This window comes from Typopeltis vanoorti, chromosome 12 (assembly GCF_054136105.1).
Source record: "Typopeltis vanoorti isolate ZY-2024b chromosome 12, IOZ_Tvanoo_1.0, whole genome shotgun sequence".
NCBI classification, from domain to species: domain Eukaryota; kingdom Metazoa; phylum Arthropoda; class Arachnida; order Uropygi; family Thelyphonidae; genus Typopeltis; species Typopeltis vanoorti.
Window position 1 is genome coordinate 29064297 of NC_143560.1, and position 24577 is coordinate 29088873.

At 35.7% G+C, this 24577-nt stretch overlaps 1 protein-coding gene across 1 annotated transcript in view; it reads left to right on the forward strand.

Annotated features, from left to right (window-relative positions):
- The window catches only part of LOC150100651 (glucose-6-phosphate 1-dehydrogenase-like), a 221548-nt gene that overhangs the window by 158250 nt on the left and 38721 nt on the right, over positions 1-24577 (forward strand). The window contains exon 9 of the mRNA XM_090401922.1: positions 24102-24307. Coding sequence (XP_090258048.1) covers positions 24102-24307 — 206 coding nt within the window. The remainder of the gene's footprint in view (positions 1-24101; positions 24308-24577) is intronic.

Consider the following 24577-nt stretch of genomic DNA (forward strand, 5'->3'; position numbering starts at 1 on the left):
AATGGTTCAGTTCTTTATATGTTCATTTAATTGATAATTTTTGAAGGGAAATTTCTAGTTGTTGGTAATTAATGCAAACAAGAAGAGTGATAGAATTTTGTAGATTTCACAGGCTGCTTTGATTATTTGCAGTTTGTTTGTGTGTGTGTGTGTGTGTGTGTGTGTGTGTGTGTGTGTGTGTGAGAGAGAGAGAGAGAGAGACAGGAGTCTGAGGTTGAAGGTCTAGGAATTGACTTCTTTCTCTCTTCTCCCTACCCTATTACAACTCCTCCAGTCTTTATTAGACTCTACCAAATTTACAAGTGAAAAACTGATGTGACCAGCTGGTATATGACTAGAAAATGCATTCATTAATAGTCTTATTTATATGATGGTGGCTGTGAGATGCTTATAATGATCGGAATATGTAACTTTTTTTTGTATAATATGCAAAGCTTTTTTTTTGGAGGGAGGGGGGGAAGTATCCTCATCTTTAGATGACACAGTGATTGTAATGATTATTATCATTAATTTCAAGGCCATGTGTATATGAAATTATTTCACATATATGCAATATTTTATTGTGTGTGTGTGTGTGGGGGGGGAATGGAGACCAAGCTGCTGTGTGCAAACATCGTTCAGGCAAGTAAGTGGAAGTGTGAACATATGATGTTTAAGTAGTTCTTCTGGTTCTGAAATTGAGTAGATTAGACAACACAAAGTGTAAAGGAGGTTGCAGGATGAAGGAGATATTCAGTTTGTCTTCTAATGCCAGAAACATTTTGAATAAGGAGATAGGATTTTTGCCTTTAGTTATAAGTATTAGTGAGACTTGGCAGACAGCGGATGATATAGGAATAGAATGCAAGGGGTATGTTATTTTCAGAGGAGATACAAGGAACAGAATGAGATTGCTAATGATAGAATAACTGAATCCAAAAAGAATAGGAGTACATCAAGAGGATGCTGTGTGCACTGCATTTGAGGCTATCTGGTGTGAGATAAAAGCCAACAGGATGAAATGTATAGTTTGTTTTGGTATAGGCTAGGCGGTTACAAGGGAGAATGTGGATGACATGTATTGGCAAATTAGAACAGTAACTGAAGGACAAGTAATTATAATGGGCTCATCTATGGAGACTTTAATTTGTAAGAAGAAACAGTCATAGCAAGAAAGAAAATGGAATTTATATAGCTGCTAAGAAATAAGTTCTTATTACTTGACCAAGGACTTTATGTGAAAGAATTCTAAATCTGGTGATGACATTGAAGAAAGTGGTAGTAACCAAGGAAGCAGCTTTTAGTTTGACTGGAAAGTGATCGTGCAGTCTTGGCCTGAGAGATTTCCAAATGGAATTTTCAGTTAAGAGGCGATAAATGTGGAATTGCAAAGAGAGAGATTATGACAAACTCAGAAGTCAGCATGAAGTCAGCTAGGAGGATAAACCAAGTTGGAGTTAGATGGATGAACAGCATCATTAAGTAAGAGTTACACAAAAAGAAAAATTTGTGGATGGTTTATAAAGAGAAATCAATCACATACTCATGAGCAGTACAAGGCACAGGCCAGAAGGTTGATAAATACTTGCAGAATGTCACTTAATAAAAAAAAAATCACCTAACACCTTTTATTCATGTATAGGGAGTAGGCGAGGCCATTTTAGCCCTATCTAATATTTGGAAACTGAGTGGGCAGTCCAGTCTCCACTGGTAGCCAGTCAGAGATAGCTGGTCCAAAGCTATTACTAATTTAATCGACACGCAGTGGCTAACAAGTGCCACCATCTCATGTTCCCTAACCTTAACACAATATTTCTAATGTGTAAAAATATTGTGGGTTTGACAGTCGATTTTCTTGAGTTTACAGGACGAAAAGCCCTAGTTTTCAGGAGGAAAAACCCACTTGCCCATGCCAAAGATTGACTAACTCAGGAACTGGTCAAAAAAAGGCTTAGAAAATGTTCCTCTAATGTTCCAAATGCCACTTCCACTGAGCTACACAGGCTCACTCACTTTTTTTTTCTTTTTTTTTTTTTTAAACTATATACTTTTCCAAAATTTTTCAGAAATAGAATTTGGTACTTTTTTATAATAAAGTGAACAATTGAGTTGGATAAATGAAATGGCTACTCAATGATACTGCTGGACTTTTCAAAGGTTCAAACTGCGAACTCTTGAGCATTTTGGAGCATATGGCATTAGATATGAAGCTGATGATATGGATGAGAGAGTGGCTAATAATAAATAATGGATAGATAATAAAAAAAAGTAGTATACGTGAGAAACTGAATCCAGGAGAAGATAGCTGACTATTAGTATGCCACAGGCTTTATTCACCTCAAAATTATTGGAATAATTGAAACATGGGTTGAATGAAGATGTTATCCTAACCGGAATAGAAATGGAAGGATACAGTAATTTTTTGCGAAGATAGAAAGGACAAGAAGGGAGCAGGAGGAGGGAGGTGCTGATTATGATAGCATGAGGATTATGTCCACATAAGGTAGACACGAAAGAAGGAAATAGTGGCAATGGTTATGAGGCAGTGTGGTGTAAAGTGGAGGTTGACATATTTAGTTGGATGTTGCTATAGGCCAGTGAATGTGAAGGGTGGTGATATACAAATGTATAAACAACTTGGATTAGTAAACAAAAGAATTTAAAAAAATGCCCATAATTATTATGGGCAATTTTAATTATGGCAGTATAGATTAGAATGAAGCGATAGCATTTGGGAATAAGGAAAATTAATTTCTCAAGTTCTTGAGAGATAACTATCTCAGGCAGCATGTAAAGTAGGACACACGAGGATTGAGAGTTTTAGATCTGATTATTTCATCAGAGGATGTAATTGTAAATGGGATTTCACACTTTCCTCCAGTTGGTGAGAGTGATCATGAAGTGATCACCTGGGTTGTGGCTCTAACCATATGCAGACTTCTGTGATGAAAGGATATATGTGGAAGTGCAAGGCTGGTGATTATGACAAGCTTAGGAGACATCTTGAACCTATAGCGTGGAATAAGGAGTAGAGCAGGAAGGGAGGAGATCAATACTGTTTTGGAACTAACAAAGAAATACATAATAGCATCAATGTATGAATGTGTTCTGAAGGCCATAAGGCTGAATAAAGTAGGTGTAAAATGGATGAATGAGAGGTTTAAGCATGAAATCTGGAAGAAGAAACTTTGGAGGCAGTACAAAATGAATAATGGTAATCATCAGTTATATGAAGTATAAAGAACAATCCAGAAGTGTGACTCAGTTAGTAAAGAAAACAAAAGTGCAATATGAGTAAAAGTTGGCAAATCATGCAAAGAAAAACCCTAGAGTTTTTTAGGTATGTCAAGTAGATGGAAGAATGATTATAGTAAGATGATGAAAACAGTGGAATGGTAACTGCTGCAGGAAACATTGTTGAGGTATTCAGTGATCAATTTATGAGGGTGTTTCATCCTGATCAGGATGGAATCATGAGGAACTCAAGTGTAGAGAACATGGGAGAGGATGGCTTAATTGTGAGTAAGGTATTTGAAGAAATAAATAACCTTGATGTCTATAAGGCAATAGGATTTGATGACATATCACCATGCATCTTAAAGGAATGTTCCAGGAAATTGGCAGTGGTATTTGCATGCCTGTTTAATAAGTCTTAAAATAGCACAGTTTCCAAGGGAGTGGAAAGAATGTAAAATTTTTCCACTGCATAAAGGTGGTGATAAGGCTGTGGCTACAATCTGTAGTATAGTATTTGTAATATCTGTATATTTGGTGAGAAGTAGGATACAGAAATGAGTTGATAACAGCAGTATTCTCTGTGGTTATCAGCATGGGTTTGTTAAAGGGAAATCAAGTTTTACTAACTTACCTATGTACTATAACAAGGTGACAAATACCTTGGACAGAGAAAATGTATATACAGTGGTGTACTTGGATTTTGCAAAAGTTTTTGATAGACTGCCACATGACAAGCTGTTAAATAAATTGAAACAGATGAGTTGGATCAGTGACTGGCTGTCAGATAGGTATCAGAAAGTTGTATATAGGGAAGAAGAAAGTCACTAGTGGTGTGACCCATGGGTCAGTTTTGGGATCATTGTTTTTCAATTTGTACATTAATGATATTGGGATGGGTTTAACTAGGGATATGCAACTGTTTACAGATGATTCAAAATTGGGGAGAGCAGTCTAGAGTCAAGTGGATGTTATGTCCTTACAGAAGAACTTGAATATTCTGAATCTGACTTTGTTGTGAGCTCTTCATCTGTAAATGAATTCAAGAAGAGATATGACAGATATTGTTTTGCTAGCTTGGGTCTCCCGCGATGAGTCTACTGACTCCATGGAGATACCCGTAATAATAATAATAATAATAATAATAATAGATTGCATGAATGGGCAGGTAAGTTGAACTGTCAGTTCAATGTTGCAAAGTGTAAGGTTTTGAAATTTGGTAAGCAACAATGGGATGCAAAGTATACACTTGATGGGGAAACCTTAAAGGATGTAGAGGAAATGAGAGATCTGAGAGTGGTGGTGTACAAGGACCTGAAATTCAGGGGCCACATTGCACAAGTTGGTGAAGATGTCACATTGAATAATGGCAATGATGTGGAGGATCCTGACAAGCAGAAATAAATAAATCGGGCTCACTCCTTTTGTTCTTCAGACGATCTTTTACAGAAAGAACTACAATATATAACTTCTTCCTTTCTATCTAATTGTTATAAGAATTGCTTCATTAAAAGAACTTTGAGTAGTTTTAATATGTCTTCCTCTTCAAACACAGAAGAAATAACGGGCATTCCCATCCCTTATGTACAAGGCATCAGTGAATTTATAGCAAAAGTTTTAAAACCACTGAATATTTTTGTTGCCTTTTGACTGTTTAGAAAAATCTCCACCTTTCTCACTTCTCCTAAGGACAAGCTTCCACATCTTAATCATCCAGGTGTCTACCAGATTCCATGCTCTTGTGGATTATCTTATTTCGGACAAATGGGAAGATCTGCCTCTATTCAGCTAGAAGAACACCAATCTTATATTGAATACTTTAAACCTGAAAGGTCTGGACTTGCAGAACATGCCATCTTCACTAGACATAGAGTTCATTGGAGAAAGACAAGAGTTCTTTACAAAAGTCGGTTCCTCATGGAACGCCTTTATAAAGAAACATGTGAAACTCTGTTTCATTCTCCTAACTTAAACAGATCCGACGGCTTATGTCTATCCCCTTTATGGGAGATAGTACTTTACAAATCAGCTAATCTTTCCTAACTTTTTTTTTTTTTTTTTTTTTTTTTTAAGGAAATGTATTGACCTTTTTAGTTATCTTACACCAGCTACTTAGGTGGCACTTTTTGGAATTGTCAGTTATTTTTAATTTGAGCTTAATATGTACTGAAGATGCCTCATACTTTTAAATTATACTATTAAATTATACTATTAAATAATCTTTGTACGTTAGTTTTTTCCGTTATTAATTTTGTATCGATATGTCTACTCACGGTATACCTCTTTTAAAACTTAGAAATAAATAAGTTATGATGGCATTGTATAAAGCCTTGATCAGGCCTCGTATGAATTATTGTGCACAGATTTAGTTGCCAAGTTTTCATGGTGACAAGGATATGTTGGAAAGGATCCAGAGATGATACAAAAAGGTGGTCAGTGGTCTTTGAAATGTGGAGTATGAGGACAGATTGAGAGAATGTAAATTTGAAAGCCTTGTGAATAGGAGGAGGAGGGGGGGTATATCATCGTCATCATCATCATGCGTATCAAGGATTTAGGCCTAGCATGGCCTGTTCCAAGCCTTAGAAGTCATCGTTGAATCGTTTAAGAGGGTGTCCTGGTTTTCTTTTTCCTAAAGGCTTATACTTTAAGGCTTGTTTTGGTAATCTTTCTGTTTTCATTCTTTGAACGTGTTCCATCCATTTATGTTTATATTTTTTAATTTTTTCTATTACTGGTTCTTGGTTTAGTTCATTCATAATTTCTTCATTTCTTTTGTGATCAAATAGAGTATACTTTGCAGTTTTTCTCATAAACTTCATTTCTTCCTTTGTTAATCTTTGTTTGTCTTTTTGTTTTATTGTCCAGATTTCGCTTCCATACATTAAGACTGGTAGGGCTAATGTATTGTATACTTTTAGTCTGATTTGTTTTTGAACTAGGATTGGTTTAAATATAGAGTTAATTAACCTGTTCGTCATCATCAAATTCCTGACATGTACCCTCAAGGGGTGTACAAGATATGATAGTACTACATGAAAAATTGACACCATTACTAACTTCCTATCTACAATTTTCCTCCAAATCAGTCTATTACTTGTCAAGACTCCAATATTATCATTATCAGATCTTATATTTCTATCATCTAAGGCACATTGTACCGTATCAATCAACCTATATCTTGGTCTTCCTCTAGGTTGTTTTCCTGTCAACCTGGCAGAGAACACTTGTTTTGCTAATCTTTCTTCACCCATTCTGTTTAAGTGATCATACCACCTGAGATTAGCTCTGCTAACGCATTCTTGGATGCCGACAACGTCATGTTCTTTCCTAATATCCTCGTTTTTAATATGATATTGCCATTGATGCCATCTGTTCACGCCTCTAATCTTTCTCAGGACTCTCATATCTGCGGTCTCTAGTCTTTGGTCAAGTGTTTTACTTCTGACCCAGCTCTCAGATCTATAAGTTAAAACTGGATTGAATACAGCTAATTTAGTGTTCCGATTTATTTCTCTCTTATTCCATATGAATTTATTCAATTGACTTCCTACTATACCAACTTTGTTGATTCTGTTGTCTATTTCCATATTTAATTTACCATCTTCACTAAAAATCGTGCCAAAGTAGCTGAAATGTTTTACTTGTTTCACAGGTTTCCTGTTCACAACACAGTTGACATTTTCCACAATTCTACCTATTTTCATTGTCTTTGTCTTTGTAATGCTGACCTTCATACCATATCTATTACAACAGTTATTTAATTTAGTCAGGAAATGTTGCAAACTTGTAGGGGATTTATTTAGAAGTATAACATCGTCCGCATAAAGCAAAGAGCTGACATTAACATCTCCAATTCTGATATCATGTTTAATACCACTTTCTTTCATAATGTGATCCATATAGATAATGAATAACAGAGGGGATAATGTACATCCTGGTCTCACACCAGATTTAACATTAAACCATCTCCCTGTACTTCCTTCAATTCTAACTGCTGACTTACAACTCAAATACAGACTAAGTATTGCTTGATATAATGCCCCATTGACATATAACTGTAGCGTATTGAATAGCTTCTCTCTTGGCACCTTGTCATATGCCTTTTCCAGATCGACAAAACTTAAATACAGATCTTTGTTATATTCCCATGCTTTCTCGGCTATTTGTCGTAAAGTGAAGATCTGATCCCGACAGCCTCTATTTTGCCTGAATACAGCTTGTTCTTCACCAAGCTTTTCTTCCACAATTCTTCTCAACCTTTTCTCAAGTATACTTGAATATATCTTGCCAGGAACACTCAGCAGAGAAATACCTCTGTAATTCTCACATTCAGTTTTCTTTCCCTTTTTATATATGGGTACTAGGAGCGCTTTACTGCAATCATCGGGAATTCATCCCTCTGTCCAGGCTTTCTGAACTATGCAGTGCAGCCACTGCATGACTTTTATACCACCATACCTCAGCATTTCTGGTCGAATATCACCTACTCCTGCTGCCTTTCCACATTTCAAGCCTTTGATGGCTTTTTCTACTTCAAGAATGGATATGTATTCCTGACTGTATGCCTTTTGAGTGTTTATTACCACTGTGCTATCACTGCTTGTTTCATTTAGCAATTTTAGAAGTAATTACTCCATACTTCAAGGATATCTTTTTCTCCTCTTTTCATGTCACCTTTATCATCTCTAACTCCTTTTAAAGCACTCTTTCCTCCATTTCTAAGCTTCTTCAATTACCTCAAGAATATCTTACCACCTTCTTGATATTTATTTTTTATGTTCTTGCCAAAGTTCTCCCATGACTTTTGTTTAGCTAGTTTTACACAGTGTTTCGCTTTCTTACATTTGTCTCTGTATTCTCTAAGAGCAAAAGCTGACTTATTTGCCAGGAACTTTTGATATGATTTCTTCTTTTCCTTCACTGCCTCTTTAACTTCCTGTGTCCACCATGGAGTCCTGATTTTTCAATCCTTGCAGACAACCTCTCCACATGCCTCTCTGGCTGAATCAATCAGGGTTTTCTTCAAGGCTTGCCACTGAATCTCCAAGGTTTGATTCCTGTTCTCAAACTCTTTCATTTTTTCTTCAATAATCTTTGTGTATTTTAGTCTACAGTTCACATCTGAGAGCTGCTCAACTTTTATTCGCTTTAAAACCTTCTTACATGTTATTCTTTTCAATATGAAATGCAATTTTATCCTGCTCAAGACTAAATAGTGATCGCTTCCAATTTCAAATCCTCTGTACACTCTGGTGTCCTGCACCAGGGAGAAAACATCACTATCAACAATAACATAGTCAATGAGACATTTCTTATTCCTTGCCATGTGAATTTGTGCACATTTTTATGTTGGAACATGGTGTTAGTAATAACCAGTCCATGTTCTGAGCAGAAATCTGATATATGCCATTATTATTAGGTTTGCGCTTTTCTCCAAATTTTCCCAAAATATTTTTGTATGTCTGACAATCACTTCCTACTCTGCTATTTAGATCCCCAACAAGGACCAACTTTTCCTTTTTCATTGTGACAGTAGCTTTCTCTAGAACCTCAAAAAATTCCTCCACTTCTACCTTAGTAGAACTTTCTGTGGGACCATAGGCACAAATAAGTCTCATTGTCCAGTTCAGCATTCTCATATTTGTCCACATCACTCTACTTGAGACTCCTGCCATTCAAGAAAATGAGCCTCATATTTTGTGTTGAATACTATGGCTACTCCTTCTTTTCCTTGATTGTCATTTCTTGAATATAACATTTTGTATTTATTGCTCAGAAAGATCTTACCAGTTTTTGTCTTTTTTGTTTCAGTCATCCCTATTATGTCGATCTGGTACTTAACTAATTCCTCAGCTAGCTGCATTTCTTTGTCATTCAGGCTTCTTATATTCATAGTACCGATCTTTAACTCTGGTGATGTTGAGTTGGGGTGTGTTTTCAGATTTGTTCCAGTAGCTGACTTTTCGCTGTTTGCCCTGGTTCCCTGGTGAAAACAACGGGGGCCTTGTTTAACCGGGCGATGCCCCAGCCAGCATGAAATTTTGTAATGTTGTACCATCATTTTTTATTTTGGTTTAACCAATAAGAATACAATTTGGTCGGCTAAATCCCAAATTGCCAGCCCATTCTCGTTCGTTCAGTATCCAGGTAGATACCCAACAGAGTGCACCACGAGAAGGTGAGGATTAGACATTAGGTCAAAAGCCCTGGTCGGTTCTCCGCATTCCTTTAAAGGCTATGTGGAGGTTTCCTCTCAGTTATACAGCTTTGACCCTTAAGCACCCCAAATTAACCTGTTATTTTTAAATATTTTGTAATTTTTGCATTTTTATCGTTTTCATTTTCATATGTGATCATACATCCTAGGTAGTTAAATGAATTCATCTGTTCTGAGATCTTGTTATCTATTACTATTTTAGTTCTTGCTGGATCTTGTCCTTTATATGTCATAGTTTTTGATTTTTCTGTTGATATTATCATACCATAATCTTTGGATATCTCATTTAGATCTAAAATAGCTTTCTGTAAGTTATCTTCAGAATTTGTAATTATTATTTTGTCATCGGCAAAGAGGAGAGTGTTTAAGTTTACTGTAGGAGAAAGTTTAATTCCTTGATGTAAATTTTTATTCCATTTTATTATTATTTCATTTAAATAGATATTAAAAAGAGTTGCTGAGAGTCCCTGTCGGACGCCTCGGTTTATCTCTCTCGTATGTGATAGCTCGTGATTTAATCTTATTTGTATTTGATTAATTTCATATATACTTGTGATAGCTTTTAGGATATTAATTGGTATTTGTCTTTCTTTTAATATGTTAAATAATATGTTTCTTTTAACTTTTTCAAATTCTTTTTGAAAGTCAATAAATGCAATATGTGTTTCTAAATTGTATATGATTGAGACATATAAGTTAGTCAGGGGTTGTTATCTGGTTGACATGGAAGAGATTTTTCATAGAATGGGAGAGGAGACATAGAACAAGAGGCCATTGCTGTAAACTGTATAAGGTGGGTGTGAACAGAGGAGTGAGGAGAAGGTTCTTTGCATGGAGACTGTTTCATAAGTGGAATGCATTGCCTGAGTGTGTTGTGAATGTAGACACATCGAATCATTTTAAGGTGTGGTTGGATGAACATTGTGTGTGTGATAGTGTGTACCTCCCATGAGGAGTCTCTGACTCCATGGAGGTCAGATGTTAATAATAATAATAATGCATGAATGTATTATTTAATTATTAATGCACACTGAAATTGCAGTAGTTTCCAAGCCTAATTATTTTCTTCTAGATGATTTTTGCCATTAGAAACTTTTTTTTTTTTTTTTTTGCACAAACTTTCATTTGCTATGTATTGATTTTTTTTGTCTTCTCTTAAATGTTTGGCTAAATAATTCAGTATTGTCAAAAACTGATTGGTGAAAATTAATTTCATTAGGTTACCATCTTGGTTTTGAAGCTAATCTACATAATTCTGATGACAAACTTTTTACTTCAGAAAAAATTACAATACTTGACATGTATTCTCTTTATATTAACATGGTGTAACCAGTGGCCCACACCATAACTGCAAATGAATTATTTTGAAGAGATTGTGAAAAATATTCATGTACATTGGATGACTAATTAAAATAATAATGTATATTATCCAGATATTAAAATACATGTAACCACTTAAAGATAAAGATTAAACTATTGACATACAGATATTTTGATTTGTAAATCGGAACCCTGCATCATTAGAGAATAAACAATGGTAAATTCAAACAATAACACATTGAAATTACATGATATAAACAATGGCTATCTTATGTGCAGTCACAAAGGTGCCAGTTTGTAAACTGTTTGGATCCTAAAAAAATAAATTATGAAATTATGGTTGCTGTTAACATTTCCCCAGGTTCTGGACATATATAAAGCCAGAATTTGTAAAATAGTTATTAGCAACCATATGTCATAATTTTTTAGGTTCCTAATAGTTTAATAGTTTACAACCTGGTGCCCTCATAACTGCACAGAATAAGATGGCTTATATTGTTCCACTTCACAAAGATGGTGATATGACTGAGGCTACAAATTGTAGCCCAATCTTTATATCTTATGTTGTAGTTAAAGTGTTAAAGAGGCTGGTGAGAGTTAAGATACAGAAGTGAGTTGTTAACAGCAGCCATGCTTGTCTGCATGGCTTTGTTAAAGGGAGTTCATTTTTACTAATTTGCTTATGTACTATAACAAGGTGATGAATGCATTGGACAAAGGAGGTGCATAAACAGTGATATACTTTGATTTTGCAAAGGCTTTTGATAGGTTGCCACACAACAAGTTGGTAACTAAATTGGAACAGGTGGGATTGGATAGATTAATAAATTAGATAGGTGACTGGCTCTCAAATAGGTATCAGCAAGTCCTGTATGGCCTTGATCAGGCCTCATATGGATATGGTCATATGATTTTATATTATTATTATTATTATTATTCAGGCCTCCATGGAGTCAAAAGACTCATCGTGGGAGGTCCTTCCTAAGAACATAAAGTTGTCAAGACTCATCAAGGGGAGGTCCCCCCTAAGAAACACAAAGTCTATCATACCACTCCTTAAACTCATTGACCATTCTCGCTCTCACCACTCCATCAGGCAATGCATTCCACGGTTCAACCACCCTCCATGCAAAGAAACCACTCCTCACCCTCTTGCTCACAGTTTCCTTTCGTAACTTCCAGGGATGGCCTCTTGTCATCACTCCTTCCCGCTGTTCAACCGAGTTTATGGTAATGAGGATATATTAGAAAGGTTCTAGAGAAAATTGACTGAGGTAGTAGTTACTCTTTGCAACATGGAGTATGAAGACAAATTAAAGGAATGTAATTTGCAAAGCCTTGTAAATAGAAGGAGGACAGGAGATGTGATTGAGATATAAGTTGGTAAGGGTTTGTTACCTGGTTAATGTGGAAGAAATTTTCATAAAATGGTAGAAGAGGTAAAACAAGAAGCCATCCCTGGAAACTGTATAAGGAAAGTGTGAGCAAGGAAGTGAGGAACAGCTTCTTTGCATAGGGATAATATTATTATTATTATTGTTGTTGTTGTTGTATGGACATCTTCATAGAGTGAAGACTGATCACAGGTGACCCAAACTATCCACACAATCTATCATATCTCTCCTTGAACCCATTAACAGACAAAGCATTCACAACTGACTCTTGCAACCCATTCATTTACAATGTTCAAAGCAAAAAATCTAGGCCTCACATCCCTACTAATATGATTGAAGATGTGGAAGGCATTGCAAAACAGTGTGATGATGCAGACACATTGAATGAATTTAAAGCACAATTTGATGAGTGTTATGTGATGTTGTGTATTCTCCCTCAATGAGTCTTTTGAGTCTATGGAGGTCTGGTAAGATAACCATTTTTTATATCACATAGTTTCAGTGTATTCTATAAACAATTTAATCTATACTCCAATATCCAAACCATAAATATCTATATGTTAACAGTCTGTTATGAAAATATCTTTCTGGTTCTGTATTTTCCTATCAGAATGAATTTTTTACAGTTTTTTTCTCCATGAAGATCCAAACATATAAATCTAGAACAAAATTTGGGATGTGTCATATTTTTATTATTTTTTTTTTGTGTGTGGTTCCCATCCACAAAAGGTTATTATAAACTTATAGTATGTCGTGTACCATAGGTGGACTAAGAATTTTTTTTTTTTTTTTGCCATTTTTATCAATTTTATATATTTTGTTGTAATTTTTTGGTATTTATTTTTACAGTCTGGAAACCCTGCTCTAGAGACCAAACATGGAACTTTTTCAATCCACCTCTGGCCTCCAATAAGCAGGGAGGTGGTTTCATACTGGATGATGAAATTCATCCCCCATCTAAAGACAATTACGAACATCCATGCCCACGACAAGATTCAAATTGCAACCTGTTAGTTGAAGAGCAGGTACGCTAACCACTCGGCCAACCTAGCTGGGAATGTATTTTTCTTTTGTGTGTGTATGTGTAGATTTTATTATTATTATTATTAATATCTAACCCTCTATAGAGTCAAAGGACTCATCACGGGAGGTCCACACTTGGAGGTCATGCCAGATTGATCAGCAAACATGATTTGAACCTATTCATGTTTGCTGATCAATCAGCCTCCACACTCACCTAAGGTACTAAATAAATACTGCAATATGTATTGCAGTCGTTTCATGTATTATAGTATATTTTGACTTTCCACTACATGTACTGTGTATGTAGTAAATACTTTAATGCCTAAGAGTAACATCACAGGGTGCTTAAGGGTCAAAGCTGTGTAACTTGAGAGGAGACCTCCACATAGCCTTTAAAAGGAATGCGGAGAACCGACCAGGGCTTCTGACCTAATGTCCAATCCTCACCTTCTCGTGGTGCACCCTGTTGGGTATCTACTTGGATACTGAACGAACGAAGATGGGCTGGCAATTTGGGATTTAGCCGACCAACTTGTATTCTTATTGGTTAAACCAAAATAAAAAATGATGGTACAACATGACAAAATTTCTTGCCGGCTGGGGTGTCACCCGGTTAAACAAGGCCCCTGTTGTTTTCATCAGGGAACCAGGGCGAACAGCGAAAAGTCAGCTACTGGAACAAATCTGAAAACAAACCCCAACTCAACATCACCAGAGTTAAAGATCGGTACTATCAACGTAAGAAGCCCGAATGGCAAAGAAATGGAGCTAGCTGAGGAATTAGATAAGTACCAGATCGACATAATAGGGGTGACTGAAACAAACAAGACCAAAACTGGTGAGATCTTTCTGAGCAATAAATACAAAATGTTATATTCAGGCAATGACCATCAAGGAAAAGAAGGAGTAGCCATAGTATTCAATACAAAATACGAGGCTAATCTTCTTGAATGGTAGTCAGTCTCAAGTAGAGTAATGTGGGCAAATATGAGAATGGGGAACTGGACAATGAGACTTATTTGTGCCTATGGTCCCACAGAAGGTTCTACGAAGGTAGAAGTGGAGGAATTTTTTGACACTTTAGAAAAAGCAACTGACACAATGAAAAAGGAAAAGTTGGTCCTTGTTGGGGATCTAAATAGCAGAGTAGGAAATGATTGTGAGACATACAAAAATATTTTGAGAAAATTTGGAGAAAAGAGCAAAGCTAATAACAATGGCAAATATCTGTTGGATTTCTGCTCAGGACATGGACTGGTTATTATAACACCATGTTCCAACATAAAAATGTGCACAAATTCACATGGAGAGAAGAGGCTAGGAATAAGAAAAGTCACATTGACTATGTTATTGTTGATAGTGATGTTTTCTCCCTGGTGCAGGACACTAGAGTGTACAGAGGATTTGAAATTGGAAGTGATCACTATTTAGTCTTGAGCAGGATAAAATTGAATTTCATATTGAAAAGAATAACGTAAGAAAGTTTTAAAGTGAATAAAAGTTGAGCAGCTCTCAGATGTGAACTGTAGACTAAAATACACAAAGATTATTGAAGAAAAAATGAAAGAGTTTGAGAACAGGAATCAAACCTTGGAGATTCAGTGGCAAACTCTGAAGAAAACATTGATTGATTCTGCCAGAGAGGCATGTGGTGAGGTTGTCTGCAAGGATAAAAAAAATCAGAACTCCCTGGTGGACACAGGAAGTTAAAGAGACAGTGAAGGAAAAGAAGAAAGCATATCAAAAGTTCCTGTCAAATAAGTCAGCTTGTGCTCTTAGAGAATATAAAGACAAATGCAAGAATGCTAAACACTGTGTAAAACTAGCTAAACAAAAGTCATGGGAGGACTTTGGCAAGAACATAGAAAATGAATATCAAGAAGGTGGCAAAATATTCTGGAGGTTGTTGAAGAAGCTTAGGAATTGAGGAAAGAGTGCTGTAAAAGGAGTTAGAGATGATAAAGGTGACATGAAAACTGGAGAAAAAGATATCCTTGAAGTATGGAGTAATTACTTTGAAAAACTGCTAAATGAAACAAGCAGTGATGACAGCACAGTGATAAAAAACACTGACCAGGCATGCAGTCAGGAATACATATCCATACTTGAAGTAGAAAAAGCCATCAAAGGCTGGAAATGTGGAAAGGCAGCTGGAGTAGATGATATTTGACCAGAAATGCTGAAGTATGGTGGTATAAGAGTTTTACAGTGGCTGCACTGCATAGTTCAGAAAGCCTGGATAGAGGGACGAATTCCTGATGATTGGAGTAGAGCTCTCATAGTACCCATATATAAAAAGGGAAATAAAACTGAATGTGAAAATTACAGAGGTATTTCCCTACTGAGTGTTCCTGGCAAGATCTATGCAAGCATACTTCAGAAAGGATTGAGAAGAATTGTGGGGGAAAGGTTGGTGAAGAACAAGCTGGATTCAGGCCAAATAGAGCTGTCAGGATCAGATCTTCACTTTACGACAAATAGTTGAGAAAGCATGGGAATATAACAAAGATCTATATTTAAGTTTTGTCGATTTGGAAAAGGCATATGACAAGGTGCCAAGAGAGAAGCTATTCAATACACTACAGTTTTATCGTGTCAATGGGGCATTATATCAAGCAATACTTAGTCTTTATTTGAGTTGTAAGTCAGCAGTCAGAATTGAAGGAAGTACAGGAAGATGGTTTAATGTTAAATCTGGTGTGTTACAAGGATGTAAATTATCCCCTCTGTTATTCATTATCTATATGGATCACATTATGAAGGAAAGTGGTATTAAACATGATATCAGAATTGGAGATGTTAATGTCAGCTGTTTGCTTTATGCGGATGATGTTATACTTCTAAATAAATCCGCTACAAGTCTGCAAGATTCTCTGACTAAATTGAATAGCTGTTGTAATAGATATGTTATGAAGGTCAGCAATAAAAAGACAAAGACAATGAAAATAGGCAGAATCATTGAAAATGTCAACTGTGTTGTGAATGGAGAACCTGTGGAACAAGTAAAACATTTCAGCTACTTAGGCATGATTTTTACTGAAGATGGTAAATTAAATATAGAAATAGACAACAGAATCAGCAAATCTAGTATGGTGGGAAGTCAATTGAATAAATTCATATGGAATAAGAGAGAAATTAGTCAGAACACTAAATTAGCTGTATACAAGACAGTGTTCAAACCAGTTTTAACTTATGGATCTGAGAGCTGGGTCAGAAGTAAAACACTTGACCAAAGACTAGATTCCGCAGATATGAGATTCCTGAGAAAGATTATAGGCATGAACAGATGGCATCAATGGCAATATCATATTAAAAACAAGGATATTAGGAAAGAACTTGACATTGTCAGCATCCAGGAATGCGTTAGCAGAGCTAATCTCAGGTGGTACGGTCACCTAAACAGAATGGGTGAGGAAAAATTAGCAAAACAAGTGTTCTCTGCCAGGTTGGCAGCAAAACGACCCAGTGGAAGACCAAGATATAGGTGGATTGATACAGTATAAAGTGCCTTAGACGACAGAAATATAAGATCTGATAATGTTGGAGTCTTGACAAGTAACAGACTGATTTGGAGGAAAATTGTAGATAGGAAGTTAGTAATGATATAATTTTTTCATGTAGTACTATCATATCCTGTACACCCCTTGTGGGTACATAGCAGGAATTTGATGATGACGATAATGATGATGAGTAACATCACCAATGTCTATAACTTAACAGCCTTCTCATTACCAGGGCAACAAGCTACAATTAAACCAAAGTTATATTTTATTCATATTTTTGCACTGTATTTTATAATGATTAAATACACTCACTGAATATAGTAAAATGTAATATTATGCATTTATGTGCATTTATTATTAAACATAGTTAATTCTGTGATTTATCCTCCTTTCAAATATGTATATATATTAAGTACCAACATGATGTCATCCACATTAACTTTTTGGAATATTTTTTGTATGTAATATCCAGTTTATAAAAATAGGCTAGTAATGAAGCAAAATCCTTTTATGTATATCATAAAAAACACTGAGTATAAAATTCTAGTACCCTTTTATACTTAAATGTGAAGTTAAAAAAGTAAGCAAAATTATGTTATTGAGTGGTGGTGATGGAGGTGGTTTTTCCTCTTCAGTCGTTTCCGACCCTAGGTGACTTTGTAGGCATTAACCACAAAGTGTTCCTGGGGAGATTTTTACAGGGTAGTTCACCATTTCTTTTCCCAACCCCCTCCAAATTTTATCCAGGCTCAGGACTGGCATATAGCTTCGACGTATTCATGACTGTAATCCATGTGTGTTCACTGATCCAGTTTGTCTGTTCTGGGAGATGAAAAATCCTAGTTTCTTCAATAAAAATAAGTTCTATTTTTCTCTTTTGTCTGTGGTACTATAGAAATAAAGTGATTATGTGTGAACTCACTTTTATTATTACTGCAATCAGAGCCCATATCTCATGCTCATTATATTATTACGGTTCTTATAATTAGTGCTCTCAATCTCTTTATTCATACATGTCCTTTCAGACTATTAACATGACATCTGCATAAATATTACCTAAGGAAAAAGATGACAATTTCAAAGCTACATATCTGAAATTAAAGTGAGAAGTAGATACATTAAAAATATTAATCTCAATAATGACATTACATATCCATCAAATAACACAAATGCATAGGGAAGATGTACACTTCAGATAGTTTTATTCTGACAGCATATTATTGTTATTATTATTACCCAAGACCTCATGGTCAAAGACTCATCTGAGAGGTCCTTTTATCACACACACATCTCATCATACCTTGTCTTAAACACAAACTCCTTGCAGACACCACACTCTCAGGCAAGGCATTCCAATCATTCACAACTCTGCACGAAAAAAACCTGCCTCTCACTCCCCTACTCACACCCTCTTTATACAGTTTCCAGGGATGACCTCTGGTTCTCCCCTGATCTCCCACTATTTTCTGTAGAACTTCTCCACCATTGATCTTATAACAACCCCTTACCAACTTGTAGGTCTCTCTATCATATCTCCCCTCTTCCTTCTCTCCACCAGACTCTGCAAATTACATCTTCTCAATCTTTCCTCATACTCAACATTCCAGAGGTCAGAAACTACCTTAGTCAGTCGCCTTTGGACCCTTTCCAACATCTCTTAATCCTTCTGAAAACCCGGTGACCAAATCTGGGCACAATAGTCCATGTGTGTCCTAATCAAAGCCTTATACAATGGAACAAGAATCTCCCTACTTCTACACATTAGTGTCCTCCGCACCATTCCCAGAAGTCTTTGTGTTGTCTTCACAATTTTGGCGATGTGTCCCCTAAATTTTAGATCCTTATCCACTATCGCTCCCAGATCTCTTATTTCCTCTACCTCCAACAATATATTCTCACCAAGCATAAATTCTGCATCTCATCTTTGTTTTCCAAATTTTAAAACCTTACATTTTGCTGTTTCTTATACTTCTAGCATTGGTATACAAACACAACAGCTCGTTTCTGGATCTACAGCTAGTTCCACTAGATCTCTCCATGCTGGACTGGGGCCATTTCCCTTTCTGCTTCTTCATTTTAGAACCCTTTTCAATTCCATCTGTTTCCTCTTGATCCCTGGTCATCCCATTTCTTTCCTGCCTACACATGCTCTCACCTCCTCTTGGGGCATCCACCTTTCTCACGCTGTGTACCCCTGTCAACCCTGAGCCTCCCCGTTTCCCTGCTCCTCTTGCACACCCATTCTCTCATTTTCTATAATCATACCACTCACTTCCCCATTCATAACCACCTCTTCAATCTCTCCTGCTCTTCCACATCACTTCCCACTCGATCTGATTCATTCTCTCTATTCACTTCTCTACCTTCCAGCAGCAGTCTCTCCAAGCGACTCACACCATAACCACTCAAATGCAGTCCATCGCTCCCTTACTGCTCACTTCGTCCCTCAAACTCATTCCACACATTAACAAACTGTACTCCTATCTCCTCACACATTTCAGCCAGAATATCATTCATAATCCTTACTTTCCGCCTCGTTTCACCACAATCATACCTAGGCAGCACACCGACTACCCTTCCCATCACACTATTCTCTTTTATCTTTCCAAGCAGCCTATATAAACAAGTACTGTATATATGTTAGATTTTTCTTGCTAGCTCTATTTTAAAATATATAAAACAGGAAAAACAAACAAGCAAACAATGAAATTTACTTAGTTATACATTTTAACTCTATTAAGATGTGTATTCATTTTCAGAATGTCTCCAAATTTGATATGCCATATAATAAAATTATTAAATAATTTACTTAATTATTTAATTAAATAGTTAAAATTATTTAAATAATTTTAAATAAACTGTAAAATGATTTAGATGCTAGCATATACAAGTATATTTGCTTTAGAGAGAACTTGCAACTACAAGATATTGTATTTATAGTCAAATAATATTCTGAGTACATCGCAATTTTGAGGAGGAAGTTTAACTACTGAAATATGAATAACAACGCTGTCCAAGTAAAGCATAATCAGTTTCATTCTTTCTTTGATTACGTATTGCTTATTCTTGCAGTTTAAATTCTTAGAAACTCACAGAAGTGATTTTTATTATTCTTATTACATGACACCTCAAGGAATCCACAGACTTATTGCCTGTATAATTTTGGAATAACATTCAGTTAAATTTTTAGTAGGTTATTGTTCTATATTTTTTATATCGGCTGTATAGCATTTCCCAATTCTTGCATTTATTCTGTGTTCTACTTCATAATGCATTTGTAGTCTCAGCCAAAACACCAAGATAACACAATACAAGTTCAAATGAATTTTAACGTATGAATCTAAAAGTTTGGTTAGAGGTAAAATACTTGATTAGTGATTAGAGATCAGTGATATGAGTTCTGAGAACCATAATAAAAAAAATAAAATAAAATAAAATAACATAACTTACCATTATTAATATTCAAGAAGGTTTAAGAAGAGCTCAGTGGGATTCAGTGAATTCCATTGAGAATAAAAATCCACAGGTTTGAATCTATTTGGAGAGCAGATAGACTAACCACTTGGCCAACTAGGCTGGCAGAGCCACAACAAACACTCTTATATATCTGACATTTAAATCATTTTAGTGGATCAGGGACAGTAGAACCTAACAGGACAGCTGAGATATACTACTTTAACTAAGGATCCCATTTTTTGAAAACAAAAAACCGGGACACAATAAATTTTGTAGAATTAAGGGTTAAGAAAAATAAATTTTATTCGTTAATAACATTATGTATTTTAAAATAAAATAAAAAATATCAATTTGAATTTGAATTTGATTTATTAATGTAGATAACATAAATGTTTATACATACGTCAAATAAATAGAATTCTAATAACAACACTTAAACACAGATGGCAATATTTAAACACGTAACACTTAAATCAAACATTAATAAGTATATGAAATATAAAGACATAGATTTTTCATTGAAATTACACTTTCTTTTGGGCATTTTGTAACAAACAGTATAACTTTATTAATTTAAAAAATACAGTATTCACAATTAATACGAGAATGCAAAAATACGAAATGAACAGTTCAAAACTTCTCTACAGGTTATATCACATACCCTGTAGCGATATAAAAACAATTTAGCGCCTGACACGTGAAGCTTAGTTCACATAGTGTACGATATCTGACGGTATGAAATGTTTCTCATTGGTTGAAAGAAAATGAACTATCGTGGCGCATTAATATTCAAAAACATGTTGACCAATGAGAAACATTTCGGACCGTCAGATATCGTATGCTATGCGAACTAAGCTTGAGACAAAAGATTGCTAAAAATTTACGGCCGACCAGATGAACGAAATAGATGCCGTGGTTATGATTAGTTAAACATACAGTTGGGTGACTGTCTCCCTCATTCTGACATTCTTTTCTCTGGCTGAATGAAATGTATGGAACTAAATCGTTTTCCCAAAATTCTAACATTCTGGTAATTCACCGAACTATAAAATAAATATGTCTCTGTTTTTTGTTTTGTAAACATACATTTTTAAAAGCACCCAAAAATATTACCACTTGTACTTATTCTTATTAGACATGTTAATATTTTTATATTCTAAAATATCCGGGACATTTAGTGTCCCAAAAACATATCGGGACAGCGGTACAGAAGTAATAAAACCGGGACATATGGGATCCCTAACTTTAACTGATGCTGGGGGTGTGGGTGTGTCAAAAGTAAGGGTGATATTCTTGGTCTGAACCAGATAATCAATCACCTTATTTATTAGGATGCACCTCATACTTGTCACTCCTTGATCTTAAACTCTAAACATATCTCCTTACCTATAACCTCAAGGAGATCCCAGTTTGATATCTCACTTCTAGAAGAGTTAAATATTTTATGAGGTAACTGTACAGGGTGTTCGGGATAAATTTGACAGTTTCGTAAGGAAAAAGAAAATCTTCTTTGTATCTATTAAATTTAATGAATTGACAAAAAAACATTACAGGCAGAGTTAATTACAATACTATCAACAAGATTTACTCAAAATAACCACCATTAGCATCGATCACAGCTTCAATTCTGCTTCGGAACCTCGAACAAGCTGATGCTACAGTCTCCCTGGGAAGGGCCGCAAAAACTGTTTTAATTTTATCCATTAACTGGGCTTTTGTATTACTGGAAGTGCGATTGGTGTCTTTTTCAACTGCGCCCCATACAAAATAATCCATGGGGTTAAGGTCTGGGGAGTTTGGAGGCCAAACATTTGGACTGGTGAAGTCGTAGAAATTTTCAGACAACCATTTTTGACTTTTCCCAGAGGTGTGGCAAGGGGCCGAATCCTGCTGCCATACATACGGCCTACCATTGGCTACCCTTGTTATCCAGGGCTTGACTACAGTTAGCAACTCCACGAACAAAGCCCGAATTCCAATGCCAGGGTTCTTCAACACCTGTTCCTGCAGATTTGCGAGGAATTCTGCTGTACGAACGCAATCAGATCGTCTGCTAGGGATCTTTCTTCTTGCTACATCCTCGTAGTCACCATTGCAAGTCTCTAGTTCATGCCTGATTGTTTTTACTGTATTCAGGGAGCATTGGGCAGCAGTCGTAATATCCTTATTTTGATGGCGGGCACGAATCATCATGATACAAGTTATTCTCTTCCATGATTCAGGTGGGTTCCAGCTATCCATCCTTTCTGACATCTTGTATATGAATGAAGAAGGGTCCAAACTTTTAAATGAAGAGAAGTGTGTGTTAATACATGTAACTTACGGAAAAATATAATTAATTATAAATATGTCAAATTTATCCCGAACACCCTGTATATCTCATGATTGTGTTCTCCCTACTGATGTTACTCACTGTAGTTTTTCTTAGTGTTGCTGATATGATGTTTCAAAAAGAATATCACCAGAACATAGTTTTGAACACCATAGAACACCAGGCCAACATTTTTTTTCTTAATTTCTTAAGAAAAATTTTGGCATTTTTCCTAATAAGGTTGCACATCTATTTCAATTCCATCCTGTTTTTTCTTTGAGCTCTGTCCACACATTCAGATACTGCATCATGTAAGCATCTTTTCACTGCATTTTCCCATGCTGTGCTTATATCCTTCCCATTCAGTAACTGATACCATGGGACTGAGCTAGAAGAGATACCAAGGTGATCTTTTTTTTTTTTTTTTGTGCAAAACCAGTTGGCAACCTAATTTGCATTCTCACATTCGTATTGTTTCTTTCATAAATATTCACATAAAAAGAGACAAGTCAAAGATTGGTATCTCTTCTAGGTCCGGTTCCCACTGATGACATTTATTAATGCTCATCATTGGATTTGCTTGCTTCTTTGGGAGAGGGGATGGAGAGATTCTACTTGTAACTCCCTAAACTCATTCACCATTGGGACGCTCACAACTACCTCTGGCAATCTATTCCACTCATTTGCTACTCTCGAACCAAAGAATCTAGTCTATATACACTCTTACTAACTGACTCTTACACAATTTCCAGGGATGACCCCCTTGTTTTTTCCCTTTTCCCTCATGTGTTAAAACGTTTCTTTTGTGTCAATCTTATAGAATCCCTTTAGTAACTTATAAGTTTCTATCATGTCCCCCCCCCTCTCCTCCACCTGTTTACTAAACTCTGCAATCGCACACCTTCAATCTGTCCTCATAGGGAGCATTCCACAGACCTGTCACCAGCTTGGTCACTTGTCTCTGAATCCTCTCCACTGCCTCCTGATCCCCAAAAAACCGTGTCACTAAATCTGTGCACAGTGGTCAAGATGCAGCCAAATTATAGCCTTATAAAGAGGGATAAAAATCTCTTCTCTTTACTTGTCAGTGTGTTCTTCAGCACCTAAATAATCCTTTGAGCTATTTTGCGAACTGTTGCAATATGCTCTCAGAACTTCAAATCTTAAAAAATTTTCAGCAACTAGCTCTGACCTGGAGTATTTTAATAAGGTGTTGCACAGTTTTATTGCTTGTGTATGGGAAATATATGACTTGCATTACTTCAACCTTGGTATCTCTTCTGGGTCTGGCTCTCACTGATGAGTCATCAATAAAGGTCAAAACTGGTCTGGATAGTGTCTTTTCCCATAATATATAGTGTTATACCCAGCAGAAATGATATGTGCTTTGCATTATGGAACACTGAAGAATTAATGTGAAGCCTTAATATACAAGTGGCCTAGTTGTGAAGATACTTCATGTTCAAACTTTGTTTGTTTGCACTTAGATAAAGGATTAAACAAGCATATAATTTTTTGTCATCTTTCATTTATAACCAAGCGAAAAAACTTTCAAAAAATAGATTGTACATATTTTATTTGAAGAAAAAGTTAAAAAATTCTTTCATTAAAAGAAAAATTGTGAATTCTTTATATGTAGATTTTTTTTTTCTTATTCACAGCCCTCAACGAAAGGAAAGCTGAAGTGAGAATTCAGTTTAAAGATGTTCCAGGGGATATATTCCATGGCCAGTGCATGCGCAATGAATTAGTAATTCGAGTCCAGCCGGGTGAAGCTGTATATGTAAAATTGATGACTAAAAAGCCAGGAATGTCTTTTGAAATGGAAGAATCTGAACTGGATCTTACATATGGAAGTAGATATAAGGTAGGAAAGGTTGTAGAACTAGTAATAATACTATGTTAAGGTGTTAAAAGTGAACAACCACGCAGTAAGATAAAATGTGACTCATTTGGTTCATGTTGATTACTCTTAACAAAATGGCAAAAGAAAATATGCTATGTCTGCTTTATGTTAACTTTAAGATGTGTGGAATTTGAACAGCCCATATTGTTATGTTATAATACTGTGTGTTTGTACTTAATATGATATAAAATTCTTGTTGGCAGTTTGTTGTCCAAGTTCAATCTGTGTATA